This window comes from Borostomias antarcticus (assembly GCF_949987555.1).
Source record: "Borostomias antarcticus genome assembly, chromosome: 5".
In the NCBI taxonomy this organism is placed as follows: Eukaryota; Metazoa; Chordata; class Actinopteri; order Stomiiformes; family Stomiidae; genus Borostomias; species Borostomias antarcticus.
This window is the reverse complement of record NC_140238.1, coordinates 11,072,614-11,092,221: the sequence shown is the minus strand read 5'-3', so window position 1 is coordinate 11,092,221 and position 19,608 is coordinate 11,072,614. Positions and strand designations below refer to the sequence as shown.

Genomic DNA, 19,608 nt, shown 5'->3' with positions numbered 1-19,608 from the left:
GTTTAGTTTTTTAAATATTTTATTTCAGGTCAGGTTACTTCTGCAGTGGTACAGCTAAAATAAATTGGATAGATTTCATATCCTCTCAAAATACTAGGCATGTAGGAAATCAAAAAGAGAAACTAAAGATAATTTCTATAAATATTTTTATACCTACATTTTGTTTATTTTAGTTAGTTTTGTGAGCACAACAGTTTAAGTTTTTGTAAAGCCTATTTATTTCAGTTAACTAAAATGTTTTTTCACACCTAGTTTTCGTTAACTACATTAACCTTGCCGAGAGCCTCCCAGTGAACATCACAGGTACTACATCTGCAGTGAGTGCTGCGCCCCGTCGACTTCGCAGCAACGCCTCCTTCTCCTCCAGGTGATCTCACAACAGCAACTTCTCAAAGGAAGCAAAGCACTCAAACAAAGCTACACCTCGAAATACCATCTCAACCATGATATTACACAGAAAGGACCAAGAAGGCAAAGCTTTCATCACGTGTCTTTTTTATTGAAGATGCTGATGGTTTTTATCGTACAAAAAAAAGGTCAACATTGTTTCCAAAATGATTTGTCAGCGATTAGACAGTGTGCACATCGATCATACTGGGGGCTGCAAGTTTGATTCAAAAGCTGTGAGTACAACACCACATAACTGGAAACACACTGAACTACCACCACCATTTTAACCATGGCAACATGAGCCTCTCAGCATACAGTACACTGGCTTGCAAAACACTTCCTTCTCTGCACTCCTTCGAAAATTATAAAACAGGAAGTTTGGGAGGGAATGGGTTAATGTATCACCTAAAAGCAAGATAATAAAAAAAATCATCCAATGTAAAAACAAGAGTCGTCTGTTGCCGGGCAGACTCTGGACTAGGTCGTCTATGAGCAGAGTGGAGGAAGAAACCTAGGACTGACAAAACCCTCATCGTCATCTTCAGCACCATCTTCATCGATAACAGACCAGGACATTAGAAGCATCTTAAGGCTAGTCTTCTCATAGGGACCCCAAGCTAAAGGACTGCTTCAAACACTCCAGTTACATGGATCTTTTCTAAGGTAAACTAACGATCACGACAGCTGAGACGCCTCGACTGCCTCTCTCATCCGTCTTTCTTTCTTTCTAGCGACGTTTGTCTTTCCTGTCTGACTTCCTGTCGCCGCGAGACGACCTCTTCCTGTTTGAGCGGCTGGAGCTCTTGTCCTTGGAACCTTTGGATTCTCTCTCATTGCCCTTGGACGACTTGTGGCTCCTTTCACCTCCCCCTCCTCCCTTCTTCCTGTCTCTCTCAGACGTCCTCCTCTGGCGCTTCTTGTCTCGTCCCCCCCCGGACCTGCTGTGGGAGGAGCTTCTGCTGTGGGAGGAGCTACGGCTGGAAGAGGAGCTCCCGCTGGAGGAGGAGGAGCTTCCACCAGAGGAGGAGGAGCCGGAGGAGGAGCTGGAAGTCGAGCTGCTGCCGCGACTTTTCTTCTTCTCTTTGGACTTCTTGCGGCCCCTCCCCCCCTCCTCCTCGGCCTGGGGCTCCGGGCCCTTGGGCGCGTCCAGGGCAGCCTGCTGCGGCTGGGGGCCTGGCCGCTCTCGCTCGGGCCCCTGACCCTCCTGCTGCCGGGTCAGGGGCTCGGCCTGGGGCTCCAGCAGGGGTATAATGGGTTGTGGAGTGGCCCCGTCAGCGGCCTCCTCCATGGGCTCCTCCAGCAGAGGGATAGCCACCTTGCGGTTGACCTGGTCGTCTTCGGAGAGCCGGGGCTCCGGGGCCTTCTCCTGGTGGTCTGGCGCTGCTGTGGGGTCCTGGACACTCTCCTTGTGTACTGCTGTCACCTGTCTCTCCACCCCCTTTCCGTGCCCTGCCTCTGCCTCCACCTCCATCTTCTCCTCCCCGTCCCTGACTACCGGTCCCCCAGCCTCCTTCGCTCCTCCTGCTGCTACGGCTACCTCCACCTCCCTCATCTCCTCCTCTCCCTCCACCTCCCCCTTCTTAGCCCCCTCATCCTGTCGCTCTCTGGCCTCCCCCCTCTTCCTGTCCGCCTCCTTCCTGTCCACCTCCCCCCTCTTCCTGTCTGCCTCCCTCTCCTCGCCTTCCTCCTCCTCCTCTCCCTCCTCCATCTCTACGTCCCCCCGGTTACCTGTCTCCTCGACTACCTGGCCCGTGGGCTTACCCTCCGCCGGGTCCGCGGTCTTCGGGTCCGTCGCCCCGACGCCAGCGCCCGCGTCCTGCTCCCTCTCCCGCTGGGACTGGCGCCGAGGACGAGCCTCCATCTTACTCAGGTGCTCGGCGAACGCCTCACGCCTCTCCTCCAGCATCACTGCACGGGGGAAGGGAGGTTAGATGCTAAATGGACTGCACTTATATAGCGCTTTTACCCACCGTGCTTTACAATGGATTCTCATTCACCCGTTCACACACACGTTCACGCACCAATGGTGGCAGCTGCCATGCAAAGTGCTAGCCTGCTCATTGGGAACAATTTGAGGTTCAATGTCTTTCCCCGAGGACACTTCGACCTGCCTTGGCAGTTTGACAATCAGATTCTCACCATTCATCTTTTTCTGAGACTCCTCCAGGAGCTTGTGAGTGGCTGAACACATCTTCCCTGGCAGGTAGAAGATGGGCGGCTTGGTCTTGGTGCGGATGAACTTCACGATGTGGGCGTTGTGCGCGTTCCACTCCTCTTGCTGTAAAACAGATAGGAACGAGGGGCGTTCAGAAAGAGAGGATGACAAGTCATAACCTGTCCTCTGCTCCGTGTCAGACTAATGACATAACCAAGGAAGAGGAACACCTTAAACCATAAACCAAAATGACAAACTTGACTGCCGGCATATAAAATGTTCTCTTTTGAATATGTTTGGTGCATCAACTGTGAGGAGCAGTCTTTCTGGAAGGTTCCTCCTACCAGCTGAGCCAGCTCCACTTTCTGTTCCAGCAGTCTCAGTTCTGTCTGTTTGGCACGTCTCTCCTCAAACAGCTCCTTCCTCTCGCTCTCCACCTTCCTGCGCTCTTGCTCGGCAGCCACCTCCACCTTCTGCTCGATCTCACAGCGCCGCTTTTGCTGAGGGGGGGTGAGGATGAGGATGAGGAAAGGGAAGGAGAGAACAAACGATAACGTTACGTCACCGTCCGCCACCAAACTAAACATGGGACTTGTTCGTTCAAACTGAACTAGTTACTTGTACTGGGAATGAGGCTCTTTAAGTCACTAAAGCTGAGGAGTTGAATTGGGGCAGTCATAAGAGATAAAGTCAACAGCAGTGTGTGTTGAGGTGCTAGTACTGGAGAGGGTCCCTTCCCGGTCTGGTCAATGGATTCAACCCCCTGAGTTTAACACTATTCATGTAATATCAGTGGATTCCACCCCAGAGTTTAACATTGTATTCATATAATATCAGTTTCGTTTTAGCGGTTCCTTCCTACCCGGTCAGTGGCCACATTGGACTCCTGTTGGAACTTCTGTAGGGTTCCCATCAGCAGGCCAAACATGCGTCGGTTCCTGTGAGATGAGAATGCAAACATATGAAATGACACTGGTCAAGTGACCAAACCTTCAAGCCATAATTGACTCCGATTCTAATGAAAATAATATCTTAATTTAACCCCAGGGGGGCAGTTCGTTTAGGTCGGATGTCATCTGCAGGCAGGCGGACGGACAGAAGGCCAACCACACCGTTTCACCAGACACACGCATCATTATTATACGAGAGTCTGCTGCCTCACCTCTGTTTCCCCCTCTCGTCCATCGTCTGATCCTGGATCAGGTCTCGACGCGTGCGCTCCTTGGAGGTAGCCACTACTGACGACTGCAACGCTGGCTAGAGATCAGACAGGAGAGATGGGGTTCAAGTCATACATTTACATGTAGCAGCAATTTGTCCTGGTTTTAGTGGGGCAATTAGGTGCATTTAGACAAAGATCATACAGAGGGAATTGACGTACACAGGACTGGATACACAGATTAGTTGCAATATTTTACCTTCTTGACGTCGTCATCGTCCTCAGCGTCGCTGTCGTGACGTGAATCTCTCCTGGCTCTCTGAACCCCAGCCAGCCTACACACACAGTCATTTAGCTACCAGTGTACATGTAAACACACACACACTTGCGAATTTATGTCAACAGTCATTCTGCTCAGCTCAGGTGTTTTAACATTATAAACTCACCTCATCAGGGCTCCTTCAATATCCCTCTGCTTGGCTGGAGGACCTCCTCCTCCAATGTCGGAGAGTCCACGTCTGCAAGACAAAACAATGCATCAAACGCTTCCTTCAGTTACCTCAACAAATAGCAGCCTGTCCAAAAAAAGGTCCCAACATAAACCTACGAAGCGATGCAGCAAGAACTTCTGAAATATGCTACTTCGTTTGGTATGTCCATGTTTTATTCCAATTCGTAGCGACTGACGACACTATGCTGCTTGATTCGGCATTTGTGTGAAATAATACCAGCGGGCTCTAGACCGGAAACCAAGCGAATAGAGGTTACGCGAGGCTAACAAATATATATGGGTTGAATCTGGGCTCATCAAGACAGACAGGTTACCTCAGTAGGCCGATGCCTCGCCCCCTACCTCCTCCCATTAGGCCTGGGCCGGGTGGCCTTCGGACTTGGCCAGGTCTGGGGATACAAAAATAAATAAAAAAAGAGGATAAATCAAAGCATGGAACAAGTCTGATTATAGTACTGCGCTGTAAACGGTTTTAGATATTTTGTAGATGGAACAACACACTAATTACACCAACTAGTAGATATCCAACGACGTTAGCTATTCGGTCACCGAGCTAGCTACATTAGCGCTAGCCATGAAGCTAGCTTGCCACCCCCGCCTCCAATCAGTTCTCTACATGCATCCAACATACCCTCTCCAGTCACCTACAACATATATAAATGACATTTACCAAATGCAAAGGTGCTAGCTAGCCATCTAACACTATGTCGTCGTCTAGCTAGCTACCAGTGATGAAGCGCAAGTTTGCATAAGAATGGAGGGAGCCATTTTGGTACCTAGCTAGCTAGCTAGCGGAAGGCTAGCTAATAATGGCCCGTGTAAAGAGACCATTCTTGCAGTTTCTGACTTACCTCAATTCATTGGGATCTCGACCAGTTAGTTTACGAATATTATCGTCGACATTCTTCAAACCTTCCTTTGCTTTTTCAAGCTGGTCTTGCAAAGTTCTGACTGCCACCGCCATCTCGCTAGCGAGCTGCTACCAAACACGCACGAGAGCCGCAAAGCATTACTGGGAGATCAATGCGCGTTCACTATATTGACTGAAAGGCTATTAGTCTCGCGATGCCATAGTTTCGAGATCTCTGCTTGCACCTACTGATCAAGTTATATCGCTATGCAGGGAAGAACATACTGAAACCAGGGGCCTCATTTATCATTGTGGATACACCCTTTTTCATTTACACCTGATTTTTGTACTTTTTGTGCTTTTCTCCGCAATAATGTGATGTAGCCTATCATGTCAAAACTCGATGGGAAATATTGTGTAGGCCTATATATCTCACAATATTTCCCATCGAGTTTTGGCATGATTCATCAGGCCCCAGGTCTCTTTTACAAATGTGCCCTGCTTACAAACAACAGCAATTTAGTGGCAGTGATTCGTATATAGGCAGGAAAGTGTACACATACTACCTTAATCCAAGATTCCTCCTTGAATTCAAGATCTGTTTATTAGCCATGATGTATATGGTTCACACATACTAGGAATTTGACTAGGGTTAAGGCATACGCTGTTGCAGACGACATAGGACAGGGTGCAGGACAGGACAGTGCAAAGACATATGTGCAAAACAGTACAAGTACAATGTAGTGATTTTATTCAATAGGAGGCCACAATAGTTGCAAGACTGTTGGCGTTGTCTTAGGTCAGGTTAACCAGTTTAAGGAGGAATAAAACACACACGATCATTCATTTCATCTTTATTTGCACTCTAACATCAAAATCAAAGCATACGTGAAGCCGTGACATCATCGGCTTAAACTAGACTACTGTATTAGAGCATACTACTGGTTAATTAACAAAGGCAGATCTTTTATTCCATGTCAACAGTAGCAGAAGTCAAACTATTAGGAAAAAGTAAAATTGTTTGCTCTGGAGTATTGTGTGCACTACAGGCAACAGAAAAGACAACAGTGTCCCTAATCTCGACAGGCCTTCAGAATGAGTTGAGCGTTGCTCTGCATTTCATCATCCTTCCAGGCCCAGACAGTCTCCTGTCGTGGAAATCAGTCATTCTTGATCAGCCAAGTCATTCTGTTCAAAATACCTGACAAGATGAGAGCAATATGTTAGAATGCTACAATCAACATGATAAGCAAATAACCATCAGGGAAAAATGAATGAATAACCACGATGTTCTAAGTACAGTATGATGTTCAAAGGTTACCTAGCAACGATACAGATCATCAGGTTGAGAGCTGATAGTCTCTCATCCTCCAGGCTCTCCTGTAATGATAAACAACAAAGATGGATTAAACCATTACAGAACTAGTCACCATCATCACTTGTGTCATGTTTTCCAACAGTCCCAGCATAGTACAACTCAGTTTGGATTGATTGGTTAGATTTAGCATGTAGTATGAACCAACAAATGTGCACACAGGCACACCAATTAAACACTATGCATACTGTATAATATCAGTGGATATTAGCACAGGCTAGGGGTGGGAATCACAGGATAACTCACAATACGATACCCTTACGATATTTTGGCCCCAATACAGATGGTGTCACGATACAGTGATTCTGCAATAATCTATACATTGTAAGACAATTCATCAACAATAAATCACACTATCTGTGTTAACTGAAGAAAAATACTACTATAAAGGCAAAACGCAGGAATTGTCTTTTCTCTTTATCAAGTTTGTTTGGCCCATCTTCGTTGTAGGGGTCACAGTGGTCCCAGACTTTAGATTTAGAGGTGCTTTTCTTATTTATTTTTCCTCTGCAGCTTGCCCACCCACAAAAAAAAAACAATGATATTTGGCAACGTGTATCGATAATTGTATCGCCACGATACGAAAATCGCCGTATTGATATTTTAACCCACCCTTAACCTCGCCCGCACGCGCGCGCACACACACACACACACACACACACACACACACACACACACACACACACACACACACACACACACACACACACACACAATCTTACCAGACTGGCCCTGACTTCAGAGCACCTCCTGGCCAGCTGGCGTATGAGGGAGTGGGCCTCTGGGAGGAGGGGCTTCTCCAGACAAGCCAATAATGCATACAGCCATCTTCCCTGGAGAAATCATCATCAGCATTAAAAACATTAGACATGTTCAAACCCCAAAGCTTTCAAATAAACAGAATTGTATGTCACATATCGGTTGTGTAGAATAAATTGTAAGAAACTGAACTTTCTCACCAACTGTGGGACAAACTCTCTCTCCTCAAACCAGTTGATTAAGTATTCCAGAACTGCAGAGACTGTGGCCTGAAAGAGAGGAAGAAAGGGAGAAGGAGACCAGAGGAGAAGAGATGTGAAAAGAAGAGACAGAAAGAGGTTATTCACCAATACAACTTGACAAGCCAAATGCCACTCCTCATTCATGCTGCGTTCAAGTTGCCTTGGGAACTCAAACTTTCCAAGTTCCCCGGTGGAAATGTTATCTCGAACGCCCCATAAAGTTGTATTTCCGCCTCGGAAACTCGGGGGAACTTTACCTACCCAGACCTGATCTAACCACAACTCTGACCTCAAAAGGCACAAAATACTGCATAGTGCATTGTTATTAAATGGTATTGCTAACAACGGCTAACTAGGCTAGAATTGGTATTGCTAACAAAGATCAGGCTAAAGTGTTTTTTGGCTTGTTCTAACTGGAACGCTGTCAACTCGGGTGTGATGTCATTCCCAGCTTCGACTTCTGACTTCCAAGGCAACTCGAACACAGCATGAGATGCCATAGGGGAAATGCAATTCATGGTCTTGACTGTGAGAACGATTACCTGATTCAGCCTGCTGGCTATGCTCAGGAAGGGAGGGAAGCCCACCTGGGAACCAGAGAGGGAAGGAGCACAGGACACAGAGATGACGACAACCTCCTTACACAATACTGTTAGGTCAGAAAGCACACATGTTTTCTTCACTGTCGTCTGTGGTGGTATATTCATACAGTTCTGTCGCAGTAAAACTTGCAGTTATCCAAGTAGTGGTGTTACGTGTTACCTTTACATAGTCGAGGCCTGGGTCCTCCTCAGCTTCCCTGACAGAGGGAGGGGTCCTGAGGTACACCTTCTCCCCCAGGCAGAACTTCTTCCATCCCTCCTCGTCATTCAGCTTGGGCTACGAACAGAAACTTCTTAGACCAGAGTTTTTATACAGAATGCTTGATCACGCAGACAGATACAGATCCTCAGTTACGCTTTTTGAACTGCAACACCCAACAGCCTAACCTGTACTAATGCAATAATGCAATGTATTATGTTGTAATTATGTGTGTCCATCTCTCTTTCGCAAAATAGATTTTTTATCTCAATGTGACTAACCTGGTTAAATAAAGGTAAAACATTTCTCTCTCTCTCTCTCTAGAATAATAAGAGATATAAGAATATAATTTATTATTCAAGTCCTTACTCACCATAACAACATTATCATCCAGTGATTGGGTGCTCCAGTGTTTTCGATGCTTGTTGATGCTCTGTAAAGCATGAGAACACTCAGAACAGAACAGAAGTTCCTTTCAGAGCTTTAGGTCCCAGATAGTGGACCAAGCTGGTGTCATGATGAGAGGAAGTGTTTACCTGTCTTATCTCTGAGAAGCTGCTGACCTGCTGGCGTTGCCATCCCAAGCTGGGGGAAAAGCCTTGTGGCGCAGCCAGGCAACCTGTGACCTGTCTCACACACACACACACACACACACACACACACACACACACACACACACACACACACACACACACACACACAAACACACAAACACACACACTTATTAGTAGCCAACATGGTATCTGATTCTGCACATTTGAATGGTAATTTCACCTGTCTTAACTTTTTTACACACACACACACACACACACACACACACACACACACACACACACACACACACACACACACACACACACACACACGTATTAGTAGCCAACATGGTATCTGATTCTGCACATTTGAATGGTAATTTCACCTGTCTTAACTTTTTTACCGACAGCTTACCGATGCGTTTACTGTTTGTTTGTTTTTTCTCAGCTTCTTTGGGTCAATCTGAGCCACAACCACATCTGGACAAAGCGACGCCTCTAATCTGCGGAGACAGACAACGAACATACTGTACATTAGCCGGAGCTAACGAGATAGGATAGGCTGTAAACGTATCGGTTCAGCTGATGATGATGATGATGATGGTGATGAAATGATAGTTGAATGAATAAGAAGGGTATTAAGATGTGTAACTTACTGAACCTGTCTCAGATATTCCTGAGGGTTCCTTGGCGGTTGGTTCATATCCAATTCCTCACTGGCTCTAGTCTCAACAGGCAGGAGCCTGGGCATCAACTCTTCCACGTCCGATTTCATCCTGATTCATGCAAAACTACCAACAAGCCAATGCACACCGTGTTAGACCACATTAGTTACCAATTGCAGACATTGCTTTGAAATATAAAAAGTTAGCTCATTTGCCAATAAAAATAACCAAGATCCTAGATACTCACACGAGATACAAAAAAACAAACTTTAGCGCCATCTTGCTACATGCCGGATCATGACGCAATAATAATGCGCCTGCTGCTGTTCCATAACACAACACAGCAGAAACATGGCTCACTACAGCTACAGTAAAATATCTAATTTATTAAAATTGACAACGGCAAGCACGAACAAGCAAACTTTGTTACGAGCGGGAAGCGGTATACAGCAAGCCCCCCTATGCTGCAAATATTTCATACGCTGTAAGGTAAGAAAAATACAATTTGCCCAGAGGTAGCGTCGTTAGTGCAGCTAGCTTCTAGTGCTAGCAGGTTCACGTTAGGTTTACTCATGACAGTTGGGCAACTTCCCGTGTCACTGGGTTTAGCTGAAGCTCATATCATATTTTATACGCTTCTGGCCCACATCGATATAAGTGTTAGCTAGATGGTTGCTCTCTACAGCTCAAAGCTGCCTACCAGATGTTATGTTATTTTGATAAACTGCTAGTCTCTCTCTGTGTCTGTCTCTCTGTCTCTCCCTCCGTCTCTCTCCCCCTCCCTCCCTAGACATCGGGTGCTGCTGACAGATCTTTGCAGGAGAGACAGAGGCAACACATGGCCCGGGGTCTGCCCAAACAGAAGCCCATAGCTGGGGTCAAACAGGTCCTCGTGGTTGCCTCGGGGAAAGGGGGCGTGGGGAAGTCGACTACAGCAGGTACATTCATTCTGTATGGGGGGGGGGGGTGGCCATGTCACACAGTCTACACTGTGGACAGACACAGACTAGTCCAAATTGTGACACCTTTTACTTCATTCATATTTTTACCTTCTATTAAGAAACAGACAGAAGAAGAAAGTTTCTCAATCCGGGCTAAGAACAGTCTTGACAGGGCTTCAGGTGTGGCAGAGTGTATACGGTCTGGAGACACAGCATGCTCACTTGTGTGTCTCATTCATAATACATTATGATGATGAACACACTGCACAAACAGGTGTGCCCTTCTTCAAGAGAAAATACCAGCCAAAGGTTGGTTGATGTTCTCCTGTCTGTTATGGAATTTGGGATTGCTTACCCGTTTTTGTCGGTTTTATCTTCTTGTCAACAGTGAATCTGGCCCTCGGCCTCACTGCGAACGACCCGGTAAATAACACACGCTCTTAGTGATTTTATACACTTTGCATCATCATTATCCCAGCATACTTCCTCCCCCATCTATCTCTGTCTCTCTCTCTCTCTCTCTCTCTCTCTCTCTCTCTCTCTCTCTCATATCATATTTTATATGCCTATAGCTGCCTACCAGACCTCCTATGTTGATAAACTGCTAGTTTCTCTCTCTCTCTGTCAGAGTAAGACAGTGGGGTTGCTAGATGCAGATGTATATGGACCCTCCATTCCTAAGCTGATGAACCTACGTGGGAACCCAGAGCTGACTGACAGTAAGTCCTCCACCGACCGGACAAGAATGGGCTTCAGTTACACTCATCACTGCTAGAGTCGTAGAGTTTGTGTAGACTTGGCGTTTAGCTTGACAAATAAACAGTTTAATTATTTGAATCTCAATTAATGTTAGCTTCATACTCATCATTCTTCCTGGGCATCAAACAGTTGCAAGCAGTATTACTGCATCCAGTCAGAATACACCCTGGTCCAACCCCATAGCATTATAGCTAGGGTTGCAAAATTTTCCATGGGAATTGTGCGACGAATCCTCAACATTTAGTAGGGGGTAATTGGACACTAGATCAGGATCAATTAGCCACCAAATTGGGTGAAAACTGACTAAAATCCTAAAATAAATATATAAAATGAAGTAAAAAGTTGTTTAAAACAGCTGTTATAGGCTACAAATTCCTACAAATTCCCGAGCTTAACTTCCCATGGTAAATTTCCGTAAATTTCCTGGAAATATTCCACCCCTTTGCAACCCTAATTATAGCATTTTAGGGGCTTTGTCCTGTTTCCAAAGTTGTGTTTTCTGTTTTTCCAGACAACCTAATGAGACCACTTATTAACTTTGGGATCCCCTGGTGAGTATGTCTTTATCTTCATCTTCATCATACATGGTGACCAAGGTTATTATAGTTAACGAAAACTACCTAAAAAACTAAAACTAGGTATGAAAAAACATTTTAGTTAACTGAAATAAAAATAAAAACTAGGCTTTACAAAAAAACGATAACTAACTAAAACCGTATTTTGTGTTTACAAAACTAACTAAAATAAACTAAAATTATAGAGAAAATGTCCTTAGTTTTAGTCTTTTTAATTTCATACATTAGCCTAGTATTTTGGGTGGATATGAAATCTCTTTTTTTTTTAGCTGTGCCCCTGCACAGAAGTAACCTGATGTGTGCCAGATGGTTTGTTTCACACACACTGAATGAGCTTGTGAGATCAGGATAGTCTCACGAGGCAAGCGCAGAAGAAAAAAAAACTAACTAACTAATAAAAACTAAACTAAAACGATGGTTACGCATTGTAATCCTAGTTCTATGAGTTGAGCGGAGCCCCACAGGGCTTGCTCCTATTGGCTAGTAAAACCTAGCTAGCAACAATTGACTGACAAAGATTGCCCATCCAAGCACTGGCCCCACCCCGTCACAGTCGGTCCATCACAGCCGAGGGCAAGGAGAGGTACGTGAGGGGAGAGCCGGACCGGAAGCGGTTACAACGTAACATAGCCAGTCCAAGCCTCACCCACAGACAATAGCGGACCGTCACCCATAAGACCCCTGGTACATCATGTCTAATGCTGACTCGCGCTGGCGGCTGTGCCTAGCACAGACGACGCCACAGAGACAGAGGACATGGATAAAAGATAATAACGGACAAAAGGAGACGGAGACGACCAAGTCGCCGCCGCACAAATGTCCTCCACAGACACACCATTAAACAGGGCAACCGACGTGGCCACGCCCCTCGTAGAGTGTGCCCGAACAGCCCCAGGCAGAGGGCGACCCGCAGTCTCATAAGACTTGGAGATGCCCTCACAAATACACTGGGAGAGACGCTGTTTAGACAGCGGCGAGCCCACCTTCCCCGGGCCGTGGCAAACCAACAGCCGGGGGGTAGTACGGACCGCAGCCGTGTGCTGAACATAACAAGTCAGCGCACGCACAGGACACAATAAATGTAAGCGGGCCTCCTCCTCACTCACATGAGGCGGAGGATAGAAGGCTCTCAGCTCCAAATCCTGTGCACTAAATGCGCCCTGGACCACCTTTGGAACGAAAGATGGATCTGTGCGCAAAACAGCTTTGCTCCCATCAACCGTGAGATAAACTCAGAGCTCTCAGATCACTGACCTGCTTGCCCGATGTCAAAGCAAGGAGCAGAGCGGTCTTAATAGAGAGCCACTTGGTGGTTCAAACGGCGCTTCACACAGCGCGTTCAGAACCAAGAGCAAATCCCAAGGCGGCGCCGTAGCTTTACGTACTGGGCGAAGACAGCGCACACCAGTCAGGAAACGCTTAACCAGGGGACGCCCAAAAACCGTAGTTTTGGCAACCCCCTCGTGACATGCGGAAATAGCGCATGCATACACTTTGATAGTGGTCCCCGCTAAACCGTCACCATGATCCATCAGTAGTTGGAGAAATTCCAAAATCGTCTTGACCGAGCAGGACTCAGGAGCGGCATCCCTTTCTCCACACCAACGAGCAAAAGCAGTCCATTTGCCAGAGTAAACCGAGGCAGTGGAAGCTGCGCGCGCAAATCGAGCCCTCCGCCTGGGACAGCGCGTTCAGCCAACGAGGGATGAACCACGGTCCCACAGCTGGGCCGGTCCGAGCACTCTGGGCTGGCCAGGCACGGTGGGGCAGAGGTGGAAACGCCGTGCTCGCAGTCCCGGCGGCCGACGCTAGAGCCGGGCGACGGCTGAGCGACGGCTCCCGCAGCCTCAGACATCTCCGCTCTCCAATCCACTTCCACAGCAGAGGGGAGCTGCTCCTTGGCTAGCTGGCCGATGTAGATGGCTAGCATAGCGAGGGAAGATGAAGCAGTGATGGCTTGCGCCGCCAGTGCGTAGCTCTTGTCCGCCAAGGACAGGGTCGTCTTGTCCTTGGGGTCGGGCATCAACGGCTTCCTGACAGAACTCCAGGCAGCGGAGGAGCCAGGCACGAGCACTGCAGCGATGTCGGGTTCCAGCGCAGGGGACCCACCTGTCATGACGTCATCCCAGCCGGCCACCCTGGTAGCTTTAGCGAAGAATCGTAGCGGTGCTCTCAGTGCAGCCGGCTGAGCCCATCCCTCCTCCACGAACGTCTCCAGGCTGGGCATCGCCAGCAGGAGACGAGGGGCAGGTTTTGAAGGAAGCCCGTAGCAGACAGAGCTCCAGAGAGGCAGACCCGTAGCAGCGGGAACTTCCGGGATGGGGATGTCGAGGTGATGCGCAGCTCTCTCCAGCAGCTTGGGCAGGTCACGGTCAAAGGACCCATGCCCGAGCCCACCGGAAGAAGCCTTGCCTCCAGGGTCACTGAGGAAGAGTACTCGCGGTCCTCAGGAACCTTGTCTTCTTCATCAGACGGTGGGAGGGTCTTTTCTTCAGTCAGTTGTAGCTAACTAGGTTTCACTAGCCAATAGGAGCTAGCCCTGTGGGGCGGAGCTCCACGAAATAGAACTAAGCATTTTCCACAAAAAAACCAAACAAATAAACTATCAAACCTGCTTTAAAAACGAATTAAAACTAAACTTAAATTGAAAACAAAAAGTTTAAACAATATAAAAATAAAAACTAATGAAAAAAGCGAAACTATTATAACCTTGATGGTGACACAGACCGGAACAAAATGGCCATCTGTAGAATGAGCTCTTGTAATACACTCCCAACCTCTCTCTCTCTCTCTCTCTCTCTCTGTCTCAGTATGTCTATGGGGTTCCTGGTGGAGGATGTAGCTCCCATCGTGTGGAGGGGTCTGATGGTCATGTCTGCTATAGAGAAGCTACTCAGACAGGTAAACCCAGAAGCATGGTCGGGTAGCTACACTTTCCACTCCACACACACATATACATTCCTTCAGCAGAGGTTCAAATCCCTAGTATAGTCTGAGTCCTTCGTGTGTGTGTGTGTGTGTGTGTAGGTGGACTGGGGCCTGCTAGACTACCTGGTGATTGACATGCCTCCAGGGACAGGAGACGTCCAACTGTCTATCACACAGAATGTCCCCATAGCAGGTCAGTCCTCTATGTGTGTGTGTGTATGTGCGTGTGTGCGCGCGTATGTGCATTTACGTGCGTGTGTGTGCCATGTGAGTGTTTTGTCCTTTAGCTACAACTAAACTCCCCGTCATAAGGGTGACTGTCAGAGCGCTCCTTGCTGTTGCAGGAGCCGTGATAGTGTCCACTCCCCAGGACATCGCTCTGCTGGACGCGCGCAGAGGAGCAGAGATGTTCAAGAAAGTCCACGTTCCGGTGAGAGAGTGAAACAGGAATGGAAAAACCTAGTAGATGTGGTGAGAGGTGGGATGTTGACTCTTGCTGTGTTCTTGAAGAAGAAGAAGTCTTTATTTGTCATACATCGCTAGTGCATCCACCGCAGCGTTAACTCCAACACACACGTGCAATGAGCGACACATGGGAACACACACACATGTGCAATGAGCGACACATGGGAACACACACACACACGTGCATCAGGGTTGCCGATGAAATGCCTCTCCTGCTCTTAACCCATCCTGTCGTGCGGGAGCAGACAGTAGTGCACGGGCGGCGCCCGGGGGCCAACCAAGCGCTCCTGTCCGTCTGTCAGGGACGGACAGCATTAGTGATCTGTTCTTCTGCATGTTTTTCGTATTGGGTTCTTTATGGGGGAAGCCCTTGCGAACACAAGGAGAACATGCAAACTCCACACAGAAAGGCCCGGGAGATACTCCACCTGAGCACCCAACAACCCTGGGGAGAACTCTCCCCCAAATGCTGACAGCGTCTCAAGCGGGAATCAAACCTAGGACCTTCTTGCTGTGAGGTGACTGTGCTATGCACTGATGGCGTTATTTATGTACTGTGTATAGGGATAATCCATGACAAAGCCAGCGTTGAACAAGACACTATAATTTAACCCTCAGCTCATACTGAATTATGCTTCCTACATCACTGCTACCTGCCAAAGAATAGAATCAGAATGTTTGTCAGAAAGACAAAGTGTATTTCTGGGTTGAGTTTGTAAGCTCAGATGTTGATGTGAGACTCCTCTCTTCCTGCAGGTCCTGGGGCTGGTTCAGAACATGAGTGTGTTCCAGTGTCCCGAGTGTCACCACCAGACACACGTCTTCGGGCTGGATGGAGCGCGGGAGCTGGCCAGGACTTTGGGGGTGCCAGTTCTGGGTGAGACCACTGTTGTTCTCAAAAGACTTGGGAAATTTAATCAACACTTTTGAGATTCAACTACATACAGTAGCTCTGTCTCTCACGTTTATATCGTTCCTCCTCATCTCGCCCAAATCTCCCCTTAATCTCCCCTATCCCCTAACCGCCTCCCCCCTCCTCCTCCCTCCCTCCTCCTCCCTCCTCCTCTTCCCTTCCTCGTCCCCCCTCCTCACTCCTCCCTCCCTCCTTCTCCCTCTCACTCCTCTTCCCTCTCACTCCTCCCTCCTCCTCCTCTCCCTCCTCCTCCACCTCCTCCCTCACCCCCTCCTCCCCTCCTGCAGGAGACATTCCTCTTCATCTGAACATCAGAGAGACATCAGACAGAGGTCAGCCAGTTGTGGTCTCCTCTCCCAACAGCCCAGAGGTCAGTAGAGAATGATGCTCTACTCTGCTCTACTTTACTATGCTCTACTTTACTCTGCTCTATTCTACTGTACTCGACTCTACTCTTCTCTTCTCTACTGTAGTCTACTCTGTTCTACTCTTCTCTACTCTGCTCTACTATACTCTACTCTGCTCTGCTCTACTATACTCTACTCTACTCTACTCTGCTCTGCTCTGCTATACTCTACTCTACTCTACTCTACTCTACTCTACTCTACTCTACTCATACTCTGGTCTACTTTACTCTACTTTACTTTGCTCTACTGTACTCTGCTTTGCTCTGCTCTACTCTATTTTACTCTACTCTGGTCTGGACAATTTTCTTATTTACTCTACTCCACTATATTCATTGACTTGATGGTGTTTTTACCTGCATTATCTGGTTGTGTGTGTGTGTGTGTGTGTGTGCGTGTGCGTGTGCGTGTGCGTGTGCGTGCGTATGTGTGTGTTCCAGGCTGAGGCCTACAAGAGCGTGGCATCTGCTGTGGTACAGAGGCTACAGGAAGTCTCTGCTTGACAGAACACACAGGAAGTAGCACGTTGACTGACAGCCAACGGGAAGACAGCTGGGGTGTGTCCAGGAACTGTGCAGTTAGAAACAGTCACAGGGGGAAGTCTGACCTACATATCATGTTTCTGTCCGAGGTCCCGACAATACAACCCTGGTCCAGCAGTCTTCAATGGGAACAGGATATAGACAGGGACACTGCACTCCTTCCTCCCTGTCTCTCACTGGCTCCACCCACATTCATGGTTCAGCTACCAACCAATACCGTATAGAGCACAATAAATCAATATCAATATTGACCAGTACACACAGTACATTGACATTCATCTTATAGAGTAACAGTGTCTACTACTGTATTTAGTTCTGGGTCAGAAGCAGTGTGTCTTATTCTGCAATGATGAGACAGGAGATTTGGTCAACGATTTAGAATGTTTGGTCCGAAGCTACAGGAGAGAATAAAGGCTTGAGAAATGTTGTGTAATTATTTCTCCACTTGTCGTCCTTACCATGTTCTGTACCATCCGTGATTTTCTATCACATTGCTGTCTTCATGTACAGACATGCTCATATCCATGAAGTGATGATCTATGGTTTCTGGTCAGACATCCCCCGCCTACCGTACGTTTTTCCCCCGTGAAGGGAGGAGGCAGCTCAACCCCCCAAAGGGGGGCTAGTATTTCTCCCCCGAGAAAATAAAGTTGTGCATTTTAATGAGTTTTGAGAGCAAAAAACAAAAACAAATGAGTGATAGAAACAGCCTGGGACCACACATACCAAAGAGCCATCTGAGCCAGGCAGCTAGCTATGGCCAAGAGATCCATTAACATCTCTCTGGAGGAGAGGGGTCTCTCTGGAATAGATGGGTCTGGGGGAGAGGGGTCTCTCTGGAATAGATGGGTCTGGGGGAGAGGGGTCTCTGTGGAATAGATGGGTCTGGAGAAGAGGGGTCTCTCTGGAATAGATGGGTCTGGGGGAGAGGGGTCTCTCTGGAATAGATGGGTCTGGAGAAGAGGGGTCTCTGGAATAGATGGGTCTGGGGGAGAGGGGTCTCTCTGAAATAGATGGGTCTGGAGAAGAGGGGTTTCTGGAATAGATGGGTCTGGGGGAGAGGGGTCTCTCTGGAATAGATGGGTCTGGGGGAGAGGGGTCTCTCTGGAATAGATGCGTCTGGAGAAGAGGGGTCTCTCTGGAATAGATGGGTCTGGGGGAGAGGGGTCTCTCTGGAATAGATGGGTCTGGGGGAGAGGGGTCTCTCTGGAATAGATGGGTCTGGAGAAGAGGGGTCTCTCTGGAATAGATGGGTCTGGGGGAGAGGGGTCTCTCTGGAATAGATTTGTCTGGGGGAGAGGGGTCTCTCTGGAATAGATGGGTCTGAGGGAGAGGGGTCTCTCTGGAATAGATGGGTCTGGAGAAGAGGGGTCTCTCTGGAATAGATGGGTCTGGGGGAGAGGGGTCTCTCTGGAATAGATTTGTCTGGGGGAGAGGGGTCTCTCTGGAATAGATGGGTCTGGGGGAGAGGGGTCTCTCTGGAATAGATGGGTCTGAGGGAGAGGGGTCTCTCTGGAATAGATGGGTCTGGGGGAGAGGGGTCTCTCTGGAATAGATGCGTCTGGAGAAGAGGGGTCTCTGGAATAGATGGGTCTGGGGGAGAGGGGTCTCTCTGGAATAGATGGGTCTGGAGAAGAGGGGTCAGCCTGCAGCTCCAGAGAAAAAGTAAATGACATTGACAAATTATAGTATACAGTATGCAAGATGTAAACTGTTTTAGCTCCCTCTAAGTTCAAGCTGACTCAGGTCCAGTGTCCAGCCAGTCAGGGGATGCATTGAACAGTCTGACGGCGGCTGGTAGGAAGGACCTCTGGAAGCTCCTCCATAGAGCACAGTGACAGGATCAGTCTGCGGCTGAAGGTACTCCTCTGCCTGACCAGGGTGTCGTGAAGAGGGTGGGAGATCTCGTCCATGATGGCCTTCTTCTCCCTGCAACTACTGTCAGCGAGTCCAGGCTGATCCCCAGTACAGAGCCAGACATGTACTATTATGTCTTATTAATATGTTACGTGTTTTAATCTTGATTTGTCAATTATTTTTTCATCCAACATTTTTGAGGAGGCACTGCCTCCCCCCATTGCATCCTCGGCACTGCTACGGTGTCGTCTGTCTGCCAGGGGCTGCAGTTAACCTGTAATCCCACCAGGGGGCGATGTCCATCCGACGAATACTCCAACTCAAGCGGATGAATCCAGCTCGTAGCGGGATAGTGCTGGTGTCAGAGGGCTGAGGGCAGCAGGGCCTCGGCTTTGACAAGGACACACACTGAGGGGGGAACCCCGAGAGGCCCCAAAAGGATGACGGTCCAGTAATCACTACTGTGGACAGGCCTTAACACACATACACACACACACACACACACACACACACACACTGACTGGTGATGACTGGCCTCGTTTGGGAAGTGTACACTGATGTCTTAATCTCTTCATGGCCCTCTGCTTCACTCTTCCTCCTCATCTCTCCTCTAGTCTGTGTGTGTCAGAGAGAGAGAAAGAGAGAGTGTGTCTTTGTGTGAGTGTGTCTTTGTGTGTGACTGACTAACTGGCTGGGTGGGCTCCTGGCACTCTTCACTATGTGGGCAGATGCCAGTGGTTCTTGTTTGGTGCTTCAATGGACACACACACAGATCAGCTGATGT

At 48.0% G+C, this 19,608-nt stretch overlaps 3 protein-coding genes across 4 annotated transcripts; 1 reads left to right on the top strand and 2 right to left on the bottom strand.

The window, feature by feature from the left end:
- Positions 1–490: 490 nt before the first annotated feature.
- On the bottom strand, positions 491–5,209 carry pnn (pinin, desmosome associated protein). The gene is made up of 10 exons (XM_084438899.1): positions 5,067–5,209; positions 4,530–4,604; positions 4,151–4,222; positions 3,964–4,039; positions 3,708–3,802; positions 3,408–3,483; positions 2,890–3,045; positions 2,530–2,668; positions 2,087–2,298; positions 491–1,966 (listed from the first exon to the last, which is right to left on the bottom strand). Exons 1-10 carry the CDS (start codon positions 5,177–5,179, stop codon positions 1,118–1,120), a joined length of 1,863 nt encoding a protein of 620 aa, XP_084295025.1. The 5' UTR covers positions 5,180–5,209; the 3' UTR covers positions 491–1,117.
- A 771-nt stretch (positions 5,210–5,980) lies between these two features.
- gemin2 (gem (nuclear organelle) associated protein 2) lies at positions 5,981–9,811 on the bottom strand. 2 transcript variants are annotated; one of them, XM_084437565.1, is made up of 11 exons: positions 9,688–9,811; positions 9,432–9,566; positions 9,191–9,278; positions 8,779–8,868; positions 8,616–8,675; positions 8,204–8,320; positions 7,984–8,028; positions 7,392–7,468; positions 7,163–7,273; positions 6,387–6,445; positions 5,981–6,266 (listed from the first exon to the last, which is right to left on the bottom strand). In XM_084437565.1, exons 2-10 carry the CDS (start codon positions 9,548–9,550, stop codon positions 6,406–6,408), a joined length of 747 nt encoding a protein of 248 aa, XP_084293691.1. In that variant the 5' UTR covers positions 9,551–9,566; positions 9,688–9,811; the 3' UTR covers positions 5,981–6,266; positions 6,387–6,405. The 2 variants fall into 2 exon arrangements, with proteins under 2 accessions (XP_084293691.1, XP_084293690.1); XM_084437564.1 differs by having other exon boundaries at positions 7,400–7,468.
- On the top strand, positions 9,696–17,375 carry nubpl (nucleotide binding protein-like). The gene is made up of 11 exons (XM_084437563.1): positions 9,696–9,929; positions 10,231–10,378; positions 10,770–10,804; positions 11,010–11,100; positions 11,652–11,691; positions 14,526–14,616; positions 14,743–14,836; positions 14,988–15,073; positions 15,865–15,985; positions 16,309–16,391; positions 16,866–17,375. Exons 1-11 carry the CDS (start codon positions 9,792–9,794, stop codon positions 16,926–16,928), a joined length of 990 nt encoding a protein of 329 aa, XP_084293689.1. The 5' UTR covers positions 9,696–9,791; the 3' UTR covers positions 16,929–17,375.
- Positions 17,376–19,608: the final 2,233 nt, after the last annotated feature.